Genomic DNA, 16,190 nt, shown 5'->3' with positions numbered 1-16,190 from the left:
GTAGCCCAGGTGGATGAGCAAGCGTTCTCTGCTGGCCAGATTCCATCTCCCAGACCTCATGCACTCCCTTTGGCCCCTGCAGAATCAAGGGGCCCTTGACCTGTATGTCACACCCTCTCAGCACAGACGCTGAGACCGGAAGATAAGGAGCAGTTAAAAAGAAATAGAAAACCAAGCCCTCCTCATGGAGCAGAAAGCGAACAGGTAGGATGTAAAATTCAGAGTGTCTTTGCTGGCTCCAGCCTTCCTCCAGCTCTCTCTCTAGCTTCTCTAGCTCACGCTTTAAGGAGTTCCATTATTTTTGTAAGTGGAGTCCCTGAAAGACCTAATATTAAAGGAAATCAGTATCCCGCACCCTGCTGGCCCTTAAATCTCGAGACCTAGTTGATAGCTAGAAGAATCTAAAGGCAGTTGAACATTTGAGTTGCTGTGTACAGGCTGGGGATTCTGAATATAGGTGGGCATAGGGGAGAAATAAACATATCAGTGTTCGTTCTCCAGAGCAGTACCGTCCATCTGCTCTGGTGAGTGACGGGGTGTCTCATACCTGCTCCTTCCAGTCCGAGGGCAGCTCGTCTCCTGTGGCTGCCGTGACCAAACAACCGAATCCCTCTAACTGGATTGCATTTTGTTGTTGTTCAGTAGCTCAGTCATGTCCGACTTTGCGATCCCATGGACTGCAGCACGCCAAGCTTCCCTGTCCTTCACTATGTTCCAGAGTTTGCTCAAACTCATGTCCATCGAGTCGGTGACACCATCCAACCATCTCATCCTCTGTCGCCCCCTTCTCCTCCTGCCCTCAATCTTTCCCAGAATCAGGGTCTTTTCCAATGAGTCAGCTTTTTTGCCAAAGTATTGGAGCTTCAGCCTTAGCATCGTAAGTTTCAATGTAAATAGTCACACATAGCTAAGAATCGGGCGGAGTGACAGATTTGAATCAGGAAGAGAACTGAGGTCCCCTGAGCCTGAGGTGTGTGGAGTAGATGCTGCTTCTCTGCGGACAGAGACCAGCGAGTCCTCCCTGGTTGCCCCACATCTTCCAAGTGTGTCTTCACATGATGGTGAGTTCACAAAGGGCCACGAGGATGAACACGTGACTCCCTGGGGCTGTCAAGGCAATGGTCAGGGCTCTGCCTGCTGTGAGCTAATGAAAGTTGTCAGCAGACTGGGGTTGAGGTTTATAGAGACAAAACAGAATTTGATGCCTGTAATTACACGTGGAACAGTCCCCTCCCGTGGGAACAAGGCCATGGTTCTCATTCCCCCCCACCCACAAAAGGTCAGTTCCCTGCAGGCTGGAGCTTTATCTTGACCATCAGAGCTGGGCCATTCCTTCTGCCAGTGGAAATCGAAAGCTTAGTGGAATTACCTTTTCCCTTTTGATGAGCACTCAAGGATGTTACAAGACATAAAGCAAAAACATCCTTTTGGGTCTGACCAATGTCCTTATCAGTGATGTCACTGGAGCACATTCAACAGATTTTGTAAAGGCAGCTGCAAAGTGAAGACAGTGGCCTGGCTGCCAGCTCCCCTTCGACACCCAGCGTCACCTGGGGTTACTTGTGAGCACCCCCTGCTTCCCCTCCTATGGAAAGGTCTAGTGAGCATTCTGCTGGGACTGATACTGATAGAGGATACTGGTTTCATGAGGGAGGGTCTGGGGCTTCCCTTGTGGCTCAGCTGGTAAAGAATCCTCCTGTAATGCGGGAGACCTGGGCTCAATCCCTGGGTTGGGAAGATCCCCTGGAGAAGGGAAAGGCTGCCCACTCCAGTATTCTGGCCTGGAGAATCCCATGGACTGTATAGTCCTTGGGGTCGCAAAGAGTCAGACACGACTGAGCAACTAAGCATGGCATGGTCTGGGGGTAACCATCCTTCTGAGGTTTTACAAGATGTCAAGTGACAACGTCAAGTCTGTGGGTCCTTCTTGTGGATCAACTGCCAGCTTTAAACCCCTCCATTTCAATAAGCCCATCTTGGCTGTGGAAACCCTCCATGTCCAGTAAATAAGACGGACACAGAGAATGATTGAACAGACACAGCACTTAAAAATCCACCTTCTGATGCAGGAGACACAGGAGACGCAACTTCGATCCCTAGGTGGGGAAGATCCCCTGGAGGAGGAAATGGCAACCTGCTCCAGTATTGTTGCCTAGAGAATCCCATGGACAGAGGAGCCTGGTGGGCACCAGTCCATGGGGTCACAGAGAGTCAGACACGACTGAAGTGAGTAAGCACAGCACATCGGTTGCCAGAGCAGCAGGGTCCACACAGCACAGGCGCCCAGGAGTCCACGAGGCACGGACACGCCCTCCCTCCGTCCCAGGTGGGGGCAGGCTGCTGTGCCCTCTGGCCCTGGCCACGCGGCACGGGGTCCCTGTCAGTCCATGGCCACAGAGAGCTGGCTCCGCCGGGGCAGCAGCTGTGGGCTTACTGTGATGTGGTGGCCGTGGTGGACATCAAAGCTGGGCTCGAGTTTCTACCCTCCCAGCTGGAACGGTCCTGCCTGTGGTTTCCCTGCCCACCGGGACAGATGCGTGGGCCTGGCCTGTCATCCTCTGGCCCCTGTCATCACCCTGGCACGATGAGGCTGTCGGAACAGGACTCCACACAGCAAAGCTGTAATGATCCTGCCACCAGCTGACTGCGCCCAGCGGCATAGGCAAAACAGACCAGACGCAGAACTTTAAACGTCCGAATCTTATCCTTTGATCCTGAACTGACTCATGCCAGAGAGGCACTTTTTCTTTCCTTAAAACAATCCTGTTTCGTATTATTTCTGTCCTGTCTCGGTGTCTGTCTGTGTGCCAGCATCTCTCCCTGCCCTTGCCCCCTTCATATGGGTGTTGGAACCCCAGTCCTCAGGGTGGTGGGGTGTTGTGAACCCCCTTGGTATGGGTGTTGACTCGTGGAGCTTGGTGTGCGGTAGAAATGATCTACCAACCATCCTCCTGAAATTCCCATCTGAAGAGCCTTTGAGGTTTTTTTAATTGTTGTTTGTTTGTTTGTTTTTACCTTTTGTCCCTTTAGTTTTAGTTGTATCAAGTCATTATCAAAGTTCTGGTATACAATGAAAAACTGCTTAGCAGAGTTGCATCAGAGTAGGGGAAAAGCTGATTAAATGGTTCACTTAAATTTAGATTCTTAGGGGTCTGAAATATATTTTCTTTTTTAAAAAATTATTTTAATTGGAGGATAATGGCTTCACAATATTGTGTTGATTTCTGCTATATATCAACATTAATCTGCCATAGGTATACGTATGTCCCCTCCTTCGTGAACCTCCCTCCTACCCTCCCACCCTTGAAATATATTTTTAGTTGCCTGAGATTAATAACACATATGCCCTGCTCTATTTCAAAACCAACTCCATATTTATTGAGCAAATTCTTACAAGCCAGTGCGTGTTTGTCTACTACAATGATAGGCATTGTGAAAGACACAGAAGGAATTATTTTTTTATCCTGCGAATTTGCAGATTGCTTCTGAAGACGTGTACAATAAAAAATGATAAAAGTAAAAATTAGGTAGGATCATAGAAAACAGTAGGATATCAAGAGGAAGGGATAACTGGAAGGAACACTGTCCCTGCCCTCAAGGAGTATACAGTATGGATGGGGAGAAAAATGCAAACTGAAAATGATAAGAAATATTAGAAGACAAAGCATCACTGTAGAAACTCTGAGGTGGAGATGACAAACCCAACATGAGCTCAGAGCAGAAGCAGATGGAAGAAGGGAGAGAACATTCTAGATAAAAATGTACCAAGACCTGGGTGATGAGGATGGAGAGCTATCTTCTGGAGGTTATGAGGATGGAGGAGACACAGGAAGGACCAAGCGCAGAGGCTCAGTAGTGAACACGAGACAGCTTATTTGTGGGGAGATGGACCCTGGGGCTCACACAGAAAGCGTATGCTTTGGAGTGAGCTGAGGACCAGATGCTGCTGAGTCAGGAAAGGCCAGTGGAAGGTTCACCTGGGGCTGCTGAGAGTTTCCTGATACAGAAGCGATGGGGACAGGAGACCAGCCTGGGCCCTGTGTGTGAGATCAGATGGGGAGCTGGGAGCTTGGGAGTCAAGGAGATGGGAGCTGTGCCCCAGCTCCCGGAGGCAGAGGGGACACAGAGGAAAGAACAACTAGAGAAGATGTTTAGAGAAGAGAGCCAGGAGGAACAGATGACTGAGGAATAGAGGAGATAGAGGAGAGGGGACAAGAACAGTGTCTAAGATCTGCATCACCATTGCCATGGCAACAGCGGAGCCTTCGAGAGCTATGGTCATGCGGGCGGGAGGAGTGGCTCCAGGTCAAGATAGGAAGTTCCACTTTGGGAACGTTGAGTTCAAAATGATGGTGGGAGTTTCAGCTGTAAATTTCCTGCTGAAAGCATGACATTTAAGCTCAAGTGGGGCAGCAGTGAGAAACTGCCATGCAGGTGACTTCAAACTCCTTCAAGGGTGAGGGGTGTGGGGTGGAAGAACCAGGAGCACCAGCTGCAATTTAGAAAGGCTCCTGGGATGGAAACTGTGGTCTAGTGATGGGCGAGAAGTGGGTCAGGGTAGGTCACGGGTCCCAGCCACCTGGAGAGCAGCTTCCAACACGAAACACCAGCAGGACCCAGGGCAGCAGACAGAGACGCTGAGGAAGAAGTTGTATTTCCATCTCCTCTACCTGAAGCCCCTAAATTGGGGCTTTCTTTTGACCTTGGAGAGGTTCTGCTCGCAAAGCTTTGGAACCAAACCAAGAAGTTCCTGGCAGCCGTCCTCATCCTTTTCTCTCCTCTTTAAAAAAAAAAAAAAAAATTAAATTGAAAACTATTCCTCTTTGAGAAAAGAATGCAAAGACCTAGTAGACCCAGTCAGAGGTGAAATAAAACCCCTGTGTGCTTGCTGTAATGTGGGTGATGACATGGAGATTCTGCCGGCAGATCTGATGGGGGTGGCAGGAGGGGAGGATGTCTGTGGAATCACACAGACATCTCACTGAACACAGCCTGAGAGCTGATGCTAAACATGAGGGGTTTCTTACACTGACTCTTCTCGTGAGCAGTAAGGACAGGGCACTTGTGAGATAGCCGCCCTGCCAGCCGTTGTGCTGCTTATGGAACTGCGTGCAGAGAACCCGCGGCCTGGCCACAGCAGAGGTTTCAGCAGGTGCCCCCAGCCACGAACACTGGCACCCCTCCCCCTTGCTGTCTGGACCCGCGTCTTGGCCGGATGCTCCCTTCACGCGATTTCTTCCCATCTCGAACCTTTTTCTCTGCTTCTTATATTACACCCTCCTCTCTGGGCATGTGGCCATGGAGAGAGAAGAAACACATGTTGTTGGTGATTTTGTCTACTAACTCTGCTGGTGCTTTCTCAAGATCAGGAACACGGAGTGACTTGAAAATGTGTTTCCTTCCTGACAGGACAGAAAGAGAGAAGAACCCAGAACTGTTTGTTTCTCCCTCAAAGGAAGGAAACATCCCAGGAGCCAGACAACCCCACTGATCCTGAAAGACGGCGAGCTCAGACTATGGCTTCCTATGTTCCAAAATGCACAAATGGACCTGGGGCAGGTGTCCCCTGATGTGGCGGAAGGTTGTCCTGAGCTGATACAGACCGAGTCCTTGGTCCTGCACTTCCTCCACAGTCCTGATGTAGAAATAGAGGGGCCGCCGATCTCACAGGTACCCTCCTTGCAGGAAGGGGCAGCATGGGGCAAGGCTGGGCAGGGTAGTCCTCTGGAAGCCCGGTGAGGATGTTCAGAGATCATAATCGCATGCTGCACCTCAACCCTTTTGTGGCTCCTGTCTTCTCGAAGAAGAGTCTTCTGCAAACTAAGAAGTGCAAATCAAACAGCCAAGAGGATGGTACAAGAGCCTGCACCGAAAAGGGAAAAGGAGATCCCAGATGCCCAAGAATAGTCAGATGCAGTTGAGAAATCCTTAGGATAATCTCGGAGGAAGCATGAAAAATAACAGAGCTCTGAGAGATAAGGAAGTTGCGGTTGTAATTTTCAAAAAGGGAAAGAAGACAGGTCTTGTGAGGTATAGACGAGTTAGCTTGATGTTGACTCTTGGCCAGAATCTTGAAGGACGTCTGAGAAGATGGTTTTCAAGCTCTCACAGAGGGCATCAGCCACTCTGAAGAGCCAGCCTTGGCCTCAAAAAACACATGGTGTCTGGCGCACTCACCTCCTTTCCCAGCAAGAACATCTGACGGCAAACGTGTAAGTGAGGGTGCTGATGGCCCACAGTCCGGGAAGGAGGGGATGAGAAAGGAGACTGGGCTCACTGACTGTTTTTAGATCAAATCAACAGAGACAAATTCTAGCTAGTTTAAGCTGAAAAGGCATCTTATTCAAGGATATAGAGCCACTTACAGACTCTGGGAAAGGGCTAGAGAGTCGAGTTTGGGCATCACACACAGAACCACATCCAAAATCATAGGTTTTGGATTGGGGTTGGTCCCGTGAGGACACAGAAGCTTGTTAACAGTGGCCTGGACACCACCGTTCCCACAACCGACACCATGACACTGGTGCCCCTAAGGGCATGGCATTGTCCTCACTCTCTTGAGCTCCTGGGTCAGAGTTCAACATGATGCCTTCCACCACTGGAGCCCAGATCACATGGCTGTACCCCAGCTGCAAGGGGCGCTGGGAAAGCCAGCCACTGGCATTTTCCACCTTTCATCCTGGGAGCTGGTCTCCACTCCAGAAAGACTCTTAAGGTAGATAATTGCCCCCAAATAGAAAAGGGGCTCAGATCATGGTGGCCACAGAGATTGGCTAATGTCCTGCTACTGCTCACAGAGGTTGAGGGAGAGGGTAATTGAGCAGGTTTATAAATGGTTGAAGGATCACAGAGTTGCTAATTAGTCATGCTTTTTCATCTAAAAGAAGGTTGTTACTAGCATACCGCAGGACTCTGTGTTTTTGTGCTACACAAGAATTTTTTTTAATCAGTGGCTTATTCTATCTGCAGGTGACATAGAACTAGCATGGAATGCTAATACATCCAAGGGCAAAATCAGAATCACAAAGAATCTCTGGAAGCCTGAATCAGCCAGCTCGTGTGACAGGACACAGTCTATCAGTAAGTAAATGGCAGGCTCTGTTTTCGGGTTTTCAAAACCCAACCAGTCAAATGTGTCGCTGCTGCTAAGAAACAAGCCGTCATTTAATGTGGTTGCCAGGAAAGCTAATTAAACGCTAGGCTGCATAAATGGGCACACAGTGCTCGGAACAAAGCCGTCTGGCTCCACATTCGCCGGCCACAGCCGAGCCCTGTGCCAAGCCCCGGGCACCGCGGTCCATGAGGGCAGGCCAGCCGCAGATGCCCAGAGGGAATTCAGGAAGGGAAGTGGGCTCAGCACCAGACAGGGAGAGGGGCCTTGGGGGGAGCAGTGCAAGAGGGTTAGTTCAGTTCAGCTTGGTCGCTCAGTTGTGTCCAACTCTGGACCGCAGCACACCAGGCTTCCCTGTCCATCACCAAGTCCCAGAGCTTGCTCAAACTCATGTCTGTCGAGTCAGTGATGCCATCCAACCATCTCATCCTCTGTTGTCCCCTTCTCCTCCTGCCTTCAATCTTTCCCAGCATCAGGGTCTTTTCCAATGAGTCAGCTCTTCGCATCAGGTGGCCAAAGTATTGGAGTTTCAGCTTCAACATCAGTCCTTCCAATGAACACTCAGGACTGATCTCCTTTAGGATGGACTTGTTGGATCTCCTTGCAGTCCACAGGACTCTCAAGAGTCTTCTCCAGCACCAGAGTTCAAAAGCATCAATTCTTCGGTGCTCAGCTTTCTTTATAGTCCAACTCTCACGTCCATACATGACTACTGGAGGGTCACCAGTTACCCTTTGGTAACTGAGCATGGGAGAAGGATGAGATCCAGCCCACAGGGGGTCAAGGGCTGAAACTGAGGCCAGTCCAGCCAACCATAGGGCATCCTCAACAACAGGAAGAAGCTGTCCCACCTGAGCTGGAAGAGCCTGGGGTGGGCGGGGTGGGGGTCACACCTCCACCAGGGGTAACCCCCTGGAGGCATTCAGGTGAGGGGCCGTGGGCAGCAGTTGGGGTGCTGCTGAGGGACACTCAGCTAAGCTGGGACTTCATCTTTAAGCTTGTTTAGTTTTAATATTTTTTTAATTAGTTTATTTATCTATTTTTTCAACTTTACAATATTGTATTTGTTTTGCCATACATTGACATGAATCCACCATGGGTGTACATTTTTTCCCCTTCCAGATAATTTTAATATTTTTATTTAAAAATATTGAGATATAATTGGCATGTAACACCAAGTCAGTGTCAGGTGCACAACATAATGATACGGTATATGTATGTATTGTGAAATGATCGTTACATTGTCTAGGTTACAGAATTTTTTTTCTCGTGATGAGAACCTGTAAGATCAACTCTCTTAGCAGCTTTCACATATGCAGTACAGTGTTGTTGTTTTTTTTCAAACTTTAAACTTTTTATTTTGTATTGGGATATAGCCAATTAACCGGAGAAGGAAATGGCAACCCACTCCAGTATTCTTGCCTAGAGAATTCCATGGACAGAGGAGCCTGGTAGACTGCTATCCATAGGGTCGCACAGAGTTGGACACGACTGAAGCGACTTAGTAGCAGCAGCAGCATAGCCAATTAACAATGCTGTGGTTGTGCCTCTGCTGGTAAACTGCCTGCAATTCAGGAGACCTAGCTTCGATCCCTGGGCTGGGAAGATCCCCTGGAGAAGGGAAAGGCTACCCACTCCAGTATTCTGGCCTGGAGAATTCCATAGACTGTATAGTCCATGGGGTCACAAAGAGTCGGACACGACTGAGCGACTTTCACTTTCACTATAGCCAATTAACAATGCTGTGATAGTTTCAGATGAACAGAGAAGGGACTCAGCCATACATATACATGTATCTGTTCTCCCCCAAACCCCCACTTCCATCCAGGCTGGCCCATGTGGAATCTAAAAAAGAAATGATACGAATGAACTTACAAAACAGAAAGAGATTCACAGACTTAGAAAATGAACTTATGGTTGCCAGGGCAGGGAGGTGGGGTGGGGGGAAGGGATAGTTAGGGTGTTTGGGAAGGTCATGTGCACACTGTTGTATTCAAAACAGATAACCAAGGACTTATGGTACAGCACAGGGAACTCTACTCAATGTTATGTGCTGGTACTGTTAACTGTAGTCACCTTACAGTGCATTACACCCCAGGACTTAGTTATTTTGTAACCGGAAGTTTATACCCTTTGACTCCCCTGATCCCCCACTGTTGGCGAGCGGTATTTGTCTTTCTCTGACTCCTTTCACTTAGCGTAATGCCCTCCAAGTCCACCCATTTTGTTGCAAATGACAGGATTTCCTTCTTTTTCAGGGCTGAGTAACATTCCATTGTATGTATGTATATATGTGTATGTGTGTGTATGTAAATATGTATATATATATACATATACCACATCTTCTTTATCCACTTGTTTACTGATGGACATTTAGGTTGCTTGTGTTTTGGCTATCATAAATAGTGCTGCTATGAATATTGAGTACATGCATCTTTTCAAATGAATGTTTTCATTTTTTTCAGACCAATAAGAGTAGAATTTTTTTGCCAGATGGTAGTTCTATTTTTAGTTTTTGAGGAGCCTCCATACTGTTCTCCATCATGGCTGCACCAGTTTACATTCCCACCAACAGGGTAGGAGGGTTTACTTTCCTCCGCACCCTCTCCAGCACTTGTCATTTGTTGTATTTGTGATGACGGCTGTCCTGACAGGCGTGAGGCTGATACCTCATTGTGGGTTTAATTTGCACTTCCCTGATGGCATAGTCAATAAAGCAGAAATAGATGCTTTTCTGGAACTCTCTTGCTTTTTCGATGATCCAGCGGATATTGGCAATTTGATCTCTGGTTCCTCTGCCTTTTCTAAAACCAGCTTGAACATTTGGAAGTTCACGGTTCACGTATTGCTGAAGCCTGGCTTGGAGAATTTTGAGCATTACTTTACTAGCATGTGAGATGAGTGCAATTGTGCGGTAGTTTGGCCTCTGACTGTGTGGATCACAATAAACTGTGGAAAATTCTGAAAGAGATGGGCATACCAGACCATCTGACCTGTCTCTTGAGAAACCTGTATGCAGGTCAGGAAGCAACAGTTAGAACTGGACATGGAACAACAGACTGGTTCCAAATAGGAAAAGGAGTACGTCAAGGCTGTATATTGTCACCCTGCTTGTTTAACTTATATGCAGAGTACATCATGAGAAACGCTGGGCTGGAAGAAACACAAGCTGGAATCAAGATTGCCGGGAGAAATATCAATAACCTCAGATATGCGGATGACACCACCCTTATGGCAGAAAGTGAAGAAGAACTAAAGAGCCTCTTGATGAAGGTGAAAGAGGAGAGTGAAAAAGTTGGCTTAAAGCTCAGCGTTCAGAAAACTAAGATCATGGCATCTGGTCCCATCACTCCATGGGAAATAGATGGGGAAACAGTGGAAACAGTGTCAGACTTTACTTTTTTGGGCTCCAGAATCACTGCTGATGGTGACTGCAGCCGTGAAATTAAAAGACGCTTACTACTTGGAAGGAAGGTTATGGCCAACCTAGATAGCATGTTTAAAAGCAGAGACATTACTTTGCCAACAAAAGTACGTCTAGTCAAGGCTATGGTTTTTCCAGTGGTCATGTATGGATATGAAAGTTGGACGGTGAAGAAAGCTGAGCGCCGCAGAATTGATGCTTTTGAACTGTGGTGTTGGAGAAGACTCTTGAGAGTCCCTTGGACTGCAAGGAGATCCAATCAATCCATCCTAAAAGAGATCAATCCTGGGTGTTCATTGGAAGGTCTGATGTTGAAGCTGAAGCTCCAATACTTTGGCCACCTCATGCGAAGGGTTGACTCATTGGAAAAGACCCTAATGCTGGGTAGGATTGGGGGCGGGAGGAGAAGGGGACGACAGAGGATGAGATGGTTGGATGGCATCACCAACTTGATGAACATGGGTTTGGGTAGACTCCGGGAGTTGGTGATGGACAGAGAGGCCTGGCGTGCTGCAATTCATGGGGTCGCAGAGAGTCGGACACGACTGAGCGACTGAACTGAACTGAACTGATGGTTAGTGGTGCTGAGCATCTTTTCACGTGCCTGTCAGCTCTGTGGCTTCTTTGGAAAAACGTCTCTTCAGTTCTTCTACCCGTGTTCTAATTGGATTATTTGCTTTTGCTATTGAGTTATATAAGTTCTTAAATATTTTAGAGAGTAATCACTTGTCAGATACATGGTTTGCAAATACTTCCTCCCATTTAGTAGATTTCCTTTTCATTTGTTGATGGGTTTTTTTTGTTTGTTTGTTTGCTTTGCCGTACAGAAGCATTTAGTTTGAGGCAGTCCCACTTGTTAACTCTTACTTTGAACTTTCCATTTTAAGATTCTATTTTTTATGAAAATGTGAGGCATTAGGAAGGTAACATGAGTAGCTCTAATGTACCCATGAGCATTTTAGATTTGATTTAGTCTCTGCTGAATACTTGAGTGGAGGTGGGAGATGGCCTCGCCCCACCTGCAGGGCTAGTCCTGCTTCCCTCTCACTTCCTCCTGAGTAAGACAGTCATGCCAGCCTGCAGCTGCATGCGGGGCAGGGAGAAAGTGAAGTGAGTCCAGAGAAAGCAGATGAGGATGGTCAGCTCCAGGGCTCTTGCAGGAGACAGTCCAGGCCTCTCACCCACATTCCAGGAGAGAAACCAGGCAGGGGACAGACAGAGGCAGTCGCAATGCTCAGGAGGGCTACACCAGCTGGGCAGGGAGTGGCCTTCGAGGCTCTCAGCATGGTGGGTGCCAGGTCAGGTGCAGACAAAAGGGGGAGAAGGGGAGAAAGAGCAGACCCTACACCAGCACCTCAGACATGCAGGTGACACCACCCTTACGGCAGAAAGCGAAGAGGAACTGAAGGGTCTGTTGATGAGGGTGAAAGAGGAGAGTGAAAAAGCTGGCTTAAAACTCAGCATTCAAAAAACTAAGATCATGGCATCTGGTCCCATCACTTCATGGCAAATAGATGGGGAAAAAGTGGAAACAGTGACAGAAAATCACTGCAGAAGGTGACTGCAGCCATGAAATTAAAAAACACTTGCTCCTTGGAAGAAAAGTTATGACCAACCTAGACAGCATATTAAAAAGAGACATTACTTTGCCAACAGAAGTCCGTCCAGTCAAAGCTATGGTTTTTCCAGTAGTCATGTATGGATGAGAGAGTTGGACTATAAGGAAAGCTAAGTGCCAAAGAACTGATGCTTTTGAACTGTGGTGTTGGAGAAGACTCTTGACAGTCCCTTGGACAGCAAGGAGATCCAACCAGTCCATCCTAAAGGAAATCAGTCCTGAATATTCTTTGGAAGGACTGATGCTGAAGCTGAAACTCCAATATTTTGTCCACCTGATGCAAAGAGCTGTCTCATTTGAAAAGACCCTGATGCTGGGAAAGATTGAAGGCAGGAGGAGAAGGGGATGACAGAGGATGAGATGGTTGGATGGCATCACTGACTTGATGGACATGAGTTTGAGTAAACTCTGGGACTTGGTGATGGACAGGGAGGCCTGGTGTGCTGCAGTCCATAAGGTCACAAAAAGTCAGACATGACTGAGCGACTGAACTGAACTGAGTGCCAAGGAGCACAACAGCAACAGATTCCTGGGAGTTCAAAGTCCGACTGGTCCCGGCCCTGCTGATCACACCCCGAATGCGGGCGAGCTCTCAGCACAGGAGATGGGCTCGGTGACTGGGCTCTTTGGGGGCATGGTGGGTGCAGGGGTTTCCAGTGAGTCCAGAGGGCTTCAAGCACCTTCATGGTGACACTGGTGACACCTCTGATGTGCAGGTTGGACTTTACTTCTCTGGAGCTGCGATGCATTTGCTAGTGAGGTGGTAGAAACCCAGGCTCAGCTCTTGAGGGTACGAGAACCCCTTCCAGCCTCAAAGCCTCTTCTGGGCAATTCCTCAGTCAGTTCGGGATTTTAACTTGCTCAGGGCTGGCCTCCCTCGTCGCCTTCTCCTGGTAGCCCTGAGGACGAGGTTGTGCTTTCTGTGGCCTGTCCCCTTCCCTGGGTGGCGTCTTATCACCTTGCTTCAGTGTTGCCCTGGCCCTGTGCCTTCACCACTGACCTCCTCGTCTGCTCTCTTGGAAGGACTGTGGTGCCTGCTCCCCGCTGACCCTCCCACACCAGCCGGGCTGCGGCCACCGCCTTCATCCAGCTCCCGAGCAGCTGTGGTTCCCCACAGAGAGCTGAGGGGGGTGCCGGTCGGTGGCTGTCTGAGACCCCCATCAGTGCAGGCCTGCCCTCCCCACGCTCCTGCAGGGCAGGGGAGAGACTCAGGCCACAGCCCTCTGCCCTCGCCCCCTGTTGTCTGCCCCCAGCCCCAGGCGTCTCAGCCCTGGGGTTGCAGCCCCCCACTGCCCACACCTTCTGGAGGGCCTCTCCACCTTCCTGTCTACGCTCTGCCCCTGCCCTATCCTGTACAGGCAACATTTTCATTGCTTTTCTTCTTGATGGGGAAATGACCTTCTGTCATGACCTGTGCGTTTAGAGGTTGACACCTGTCCTACACACTCCTCCTCCAAGGTTTCACCATCTTCTTAAAGCCAAGCCCTTTGGGAATTCAAGACCAAACCCCACTTCTCTCTCCTCCCACCACCCCCTTCCCCCCACGCACACCACTAGCTCTTGCCAGTGCCTTCGGCTTTGGATGTTGTGAATTACGGCTCCACTCAGCGCCTGGCTGACTGCTGCATTCAGGCAGTCTTCACCTTCTCCTGAGCTCATCACGGCATCAGACCCATGGGTAGAGAACCAACAGCTCCCGGAAGGAAAAGAACCTCAGCTTCAAATTTTAAACCTTCTATAACCCATATGCCTCCTCTCCAAATAAATGGAGTTGTGAATAAAAGCCAAGACGATATGGGTCTAATTTGCCTCAGTCCTGGTGTGACTTGAGCAAGGAGAAGCAGGAGTCCCTCATCATAGCTCAGAGTAACTCACCACATCGGTCGGGGTTTATTTGCTTCCACACTGTCCCCTGGAGAAAATCACAGGGTCACCCTGCCTTCCCTCCAATTCAGCGGAGGCTTAGACCATCTGAGGTCATGCTTTCATCCGTAAAGTCTGGGTCCGTTTTGAAGTTAGCTCTGTGGTCATGATGTGCGCTGTGGCTTCTTATCATAAAGACTTTATGATTTAGAGGAAGCTGTGCGTCTGTGCTTGGAGTCTGCCAGGGCCAGTTTTGTGTCTTCTCTGTGGTACTTTCCATGTGGGGATGATGGTGCAGGCTCAAGAGCAATGATTTCTGGGGGGTGTTCTGGCCCCAGGCCAACTGTATGCAGCCGTTCCCCATGGTCCCCGACCTCTGGGGGTCACTTTCTCCCACTCCGCCTAGCCCACCATGGTCCCCGACCTCTGGGGGTCACTTTCTCCCACTCCGCCTAGCCCACCATCACCAGTGGCCTGCATCTTGTCCGCACCAGTGGCATCTCATCAGTGTTGACGGGCGTTTGGTGGAGACCCTGATGGGCAGTGGCCTGGGAGGTGCAGCTGTGTGGACACAGTTGGAGCTGGCTTCTTGGGAGGCAAATAGAGGGGAGAAAAAGCAGAGGACGTGATTCTAACGAGAAAGAGCGACATTGAGACTATTTCAGCATTTCCCTTGCGCTTCTCAATCGGGGAAGGTGGGGGGCTCTTTAAGAAAGAACATGGAGACACTGCCTGCGGAGAGATCCTCGGTGTTCTCCTTACTTGCTGCAAGTAATCAATCCTTACTTCTCCTGGCAAAAAAACAGAAAATACAAAATTATGTGGGCAGAATTAGTTACGACATAAATAAATCATAGCAGATTACATATTTTAAAAAGCTAACAAATAAAATCACAAAATCCAGAAATGATTATTTGAATTAACTAACAGCCCTCTGTACTTCTGTAAAACATTTTCCCCTTACCTTCCTTGCCTGTATAAATCGTGTCTGGCACAAGAAATGGACGCTCATGAGGGTATTCAGTGTTTTCAGTCTGAAAACCACAATTCAGTTGACGGCTAAGACACATCTCATGCACTTCTTTGGTGCTCGGCCAGCCGGGCTGCAGGGGGCAGCCTCTGGCTCCCTTTTCCCAGAGCCCTGAGCCCGTGGAGGACAGGGGCCCCGTTCCTCTCTGCCTGGGCTCTCTCCCTACACCCACCTGCAAAGCAGAGGTGGTAACCCCGCCGAGAATGACTTCTGTGTCTTGACCATCATGAGAGTGTGTGGACCTGCTCTGCACCCAGGGAGTTCACCCAGGTGGTTGGCCAAGGGTATAGCCATTATGCCTGCCTTGCTGAACACAGCCTGGCCGCAGAGAAGGAGCACCAGGTGTCCCTACAGGTTGTCCCTGAAGGAGAATGCGGTGATGTGGGGTTCACAGGTGCCAGGGGAAGAGACGTGTGGAGTGATGTTCCAGGTCTGGAGATGGAGCCCAACCCCCAGGGTGGCATTGCAGCCTGGGGTCCCCAGATGCTGGGAGGGAGGGGAATGTGAGCACGACTTCAGGGTCTCTGCTCCCCTCCTGTCCCGCGGTGGGTAGGAGGGTCTGGGGCTCCAGGGCTCTGGCAGAAAGGAGATTTCAGCAGGTCGGGTTTTGGGGTGCTCCCAGGGCTGAATGTTCAGTCTCGTTTGTTCCTGAAAGTCCTGGCCACTTGGCGCAGGACACTCACGAGCTCATACACCCAGCTGTTGGTGGAGGAGGAGCAGTTGGAGCCCCTCGGACAGCGAAGCCCTAGGGGAGCAGGTGGCGGGCCCAGGGTCTCTCGGAGAGCTGTTCCTGAGGGAGTGAGCCATGGTCTGCATGCTGACTGCATTCAAGGGCTTGGAGCCAGACGCAGCTTAGCTGTGGTTTGTTGAAAGCTGCTTTTGGGGAGGATTTCCTCTAGGGGTCTGGCTAGAGGAACTGTCCACTCTTCCCCCGCCCCCTGCTGAAGTCTGAAGCCCACAGGTGAACCGACCCCAGGACCCCGCTCTTCCAGTGGGGCCACTGGAGCCTTTGGTCTCAAAGGCCGATGCAGCGGAGCCTTGCTGAGGTCACACTGCGCCCACCACATGGCTGGTGGTAATGATGCTTGTCTTCCCAGTGAATGTGTGAAGTCGGGGGCAGAGGAGCACTCTGTCGACTTTGGAA

General features: G+C 49.6%; 1 protein-coding gene across 1 annotated transcript in view; it reads left to right on the top strand.

Annotated features, from left to right (window-relative positions):
• The first annotated feature begins 4,252 nt into the window (after positions 1 to 4,252).
• Positions 4,253 to 16,190, top strand: part of CBR4 (carbonyl reductase 4) — a 69,419-nt gene continuing 57,481 nt past the window's right edge. The window contains exons 1-3 of the mRNA XM_081494930.1: positions 4,253 to 4,434; positions 5,410 to 5,503; positions 6,970 to 7,080. Of these exons, the coding sequence (XP_081351056.1) occupies positions 4,429 to 4,434; positions 5,410 to 5,503; positions 6,970 to 7,080 (211 nt within the window). The 5' untranslated portion in view covers positions 4,253 to 4,428. The remainder of the gene's footprint in view (positions 4,435 to 5,409; positions 5,504 to 6,969; positions 7,081 to 16,190) is intronic.

This window comes from Giraffa tippelskirchi, chromosome 1 (genome assembly GCF_054371585.1).
Source record: "Giraffa tippelskirchi isolate mGirTip1 chromosome 1, T2T-mGirTip1v1.2.pri, whole genome shotgun sequence".
Classification (NCBI taxonomy): Eukaryota; Metazoa; Chordata; class Mammalia; order Artiodactyla; family Giraffidae; genus Giraffa; species Giraffa tippelskirchi.
This window is presented reverse-complemented; position numbering and strand designations above follow the sequence as displayed.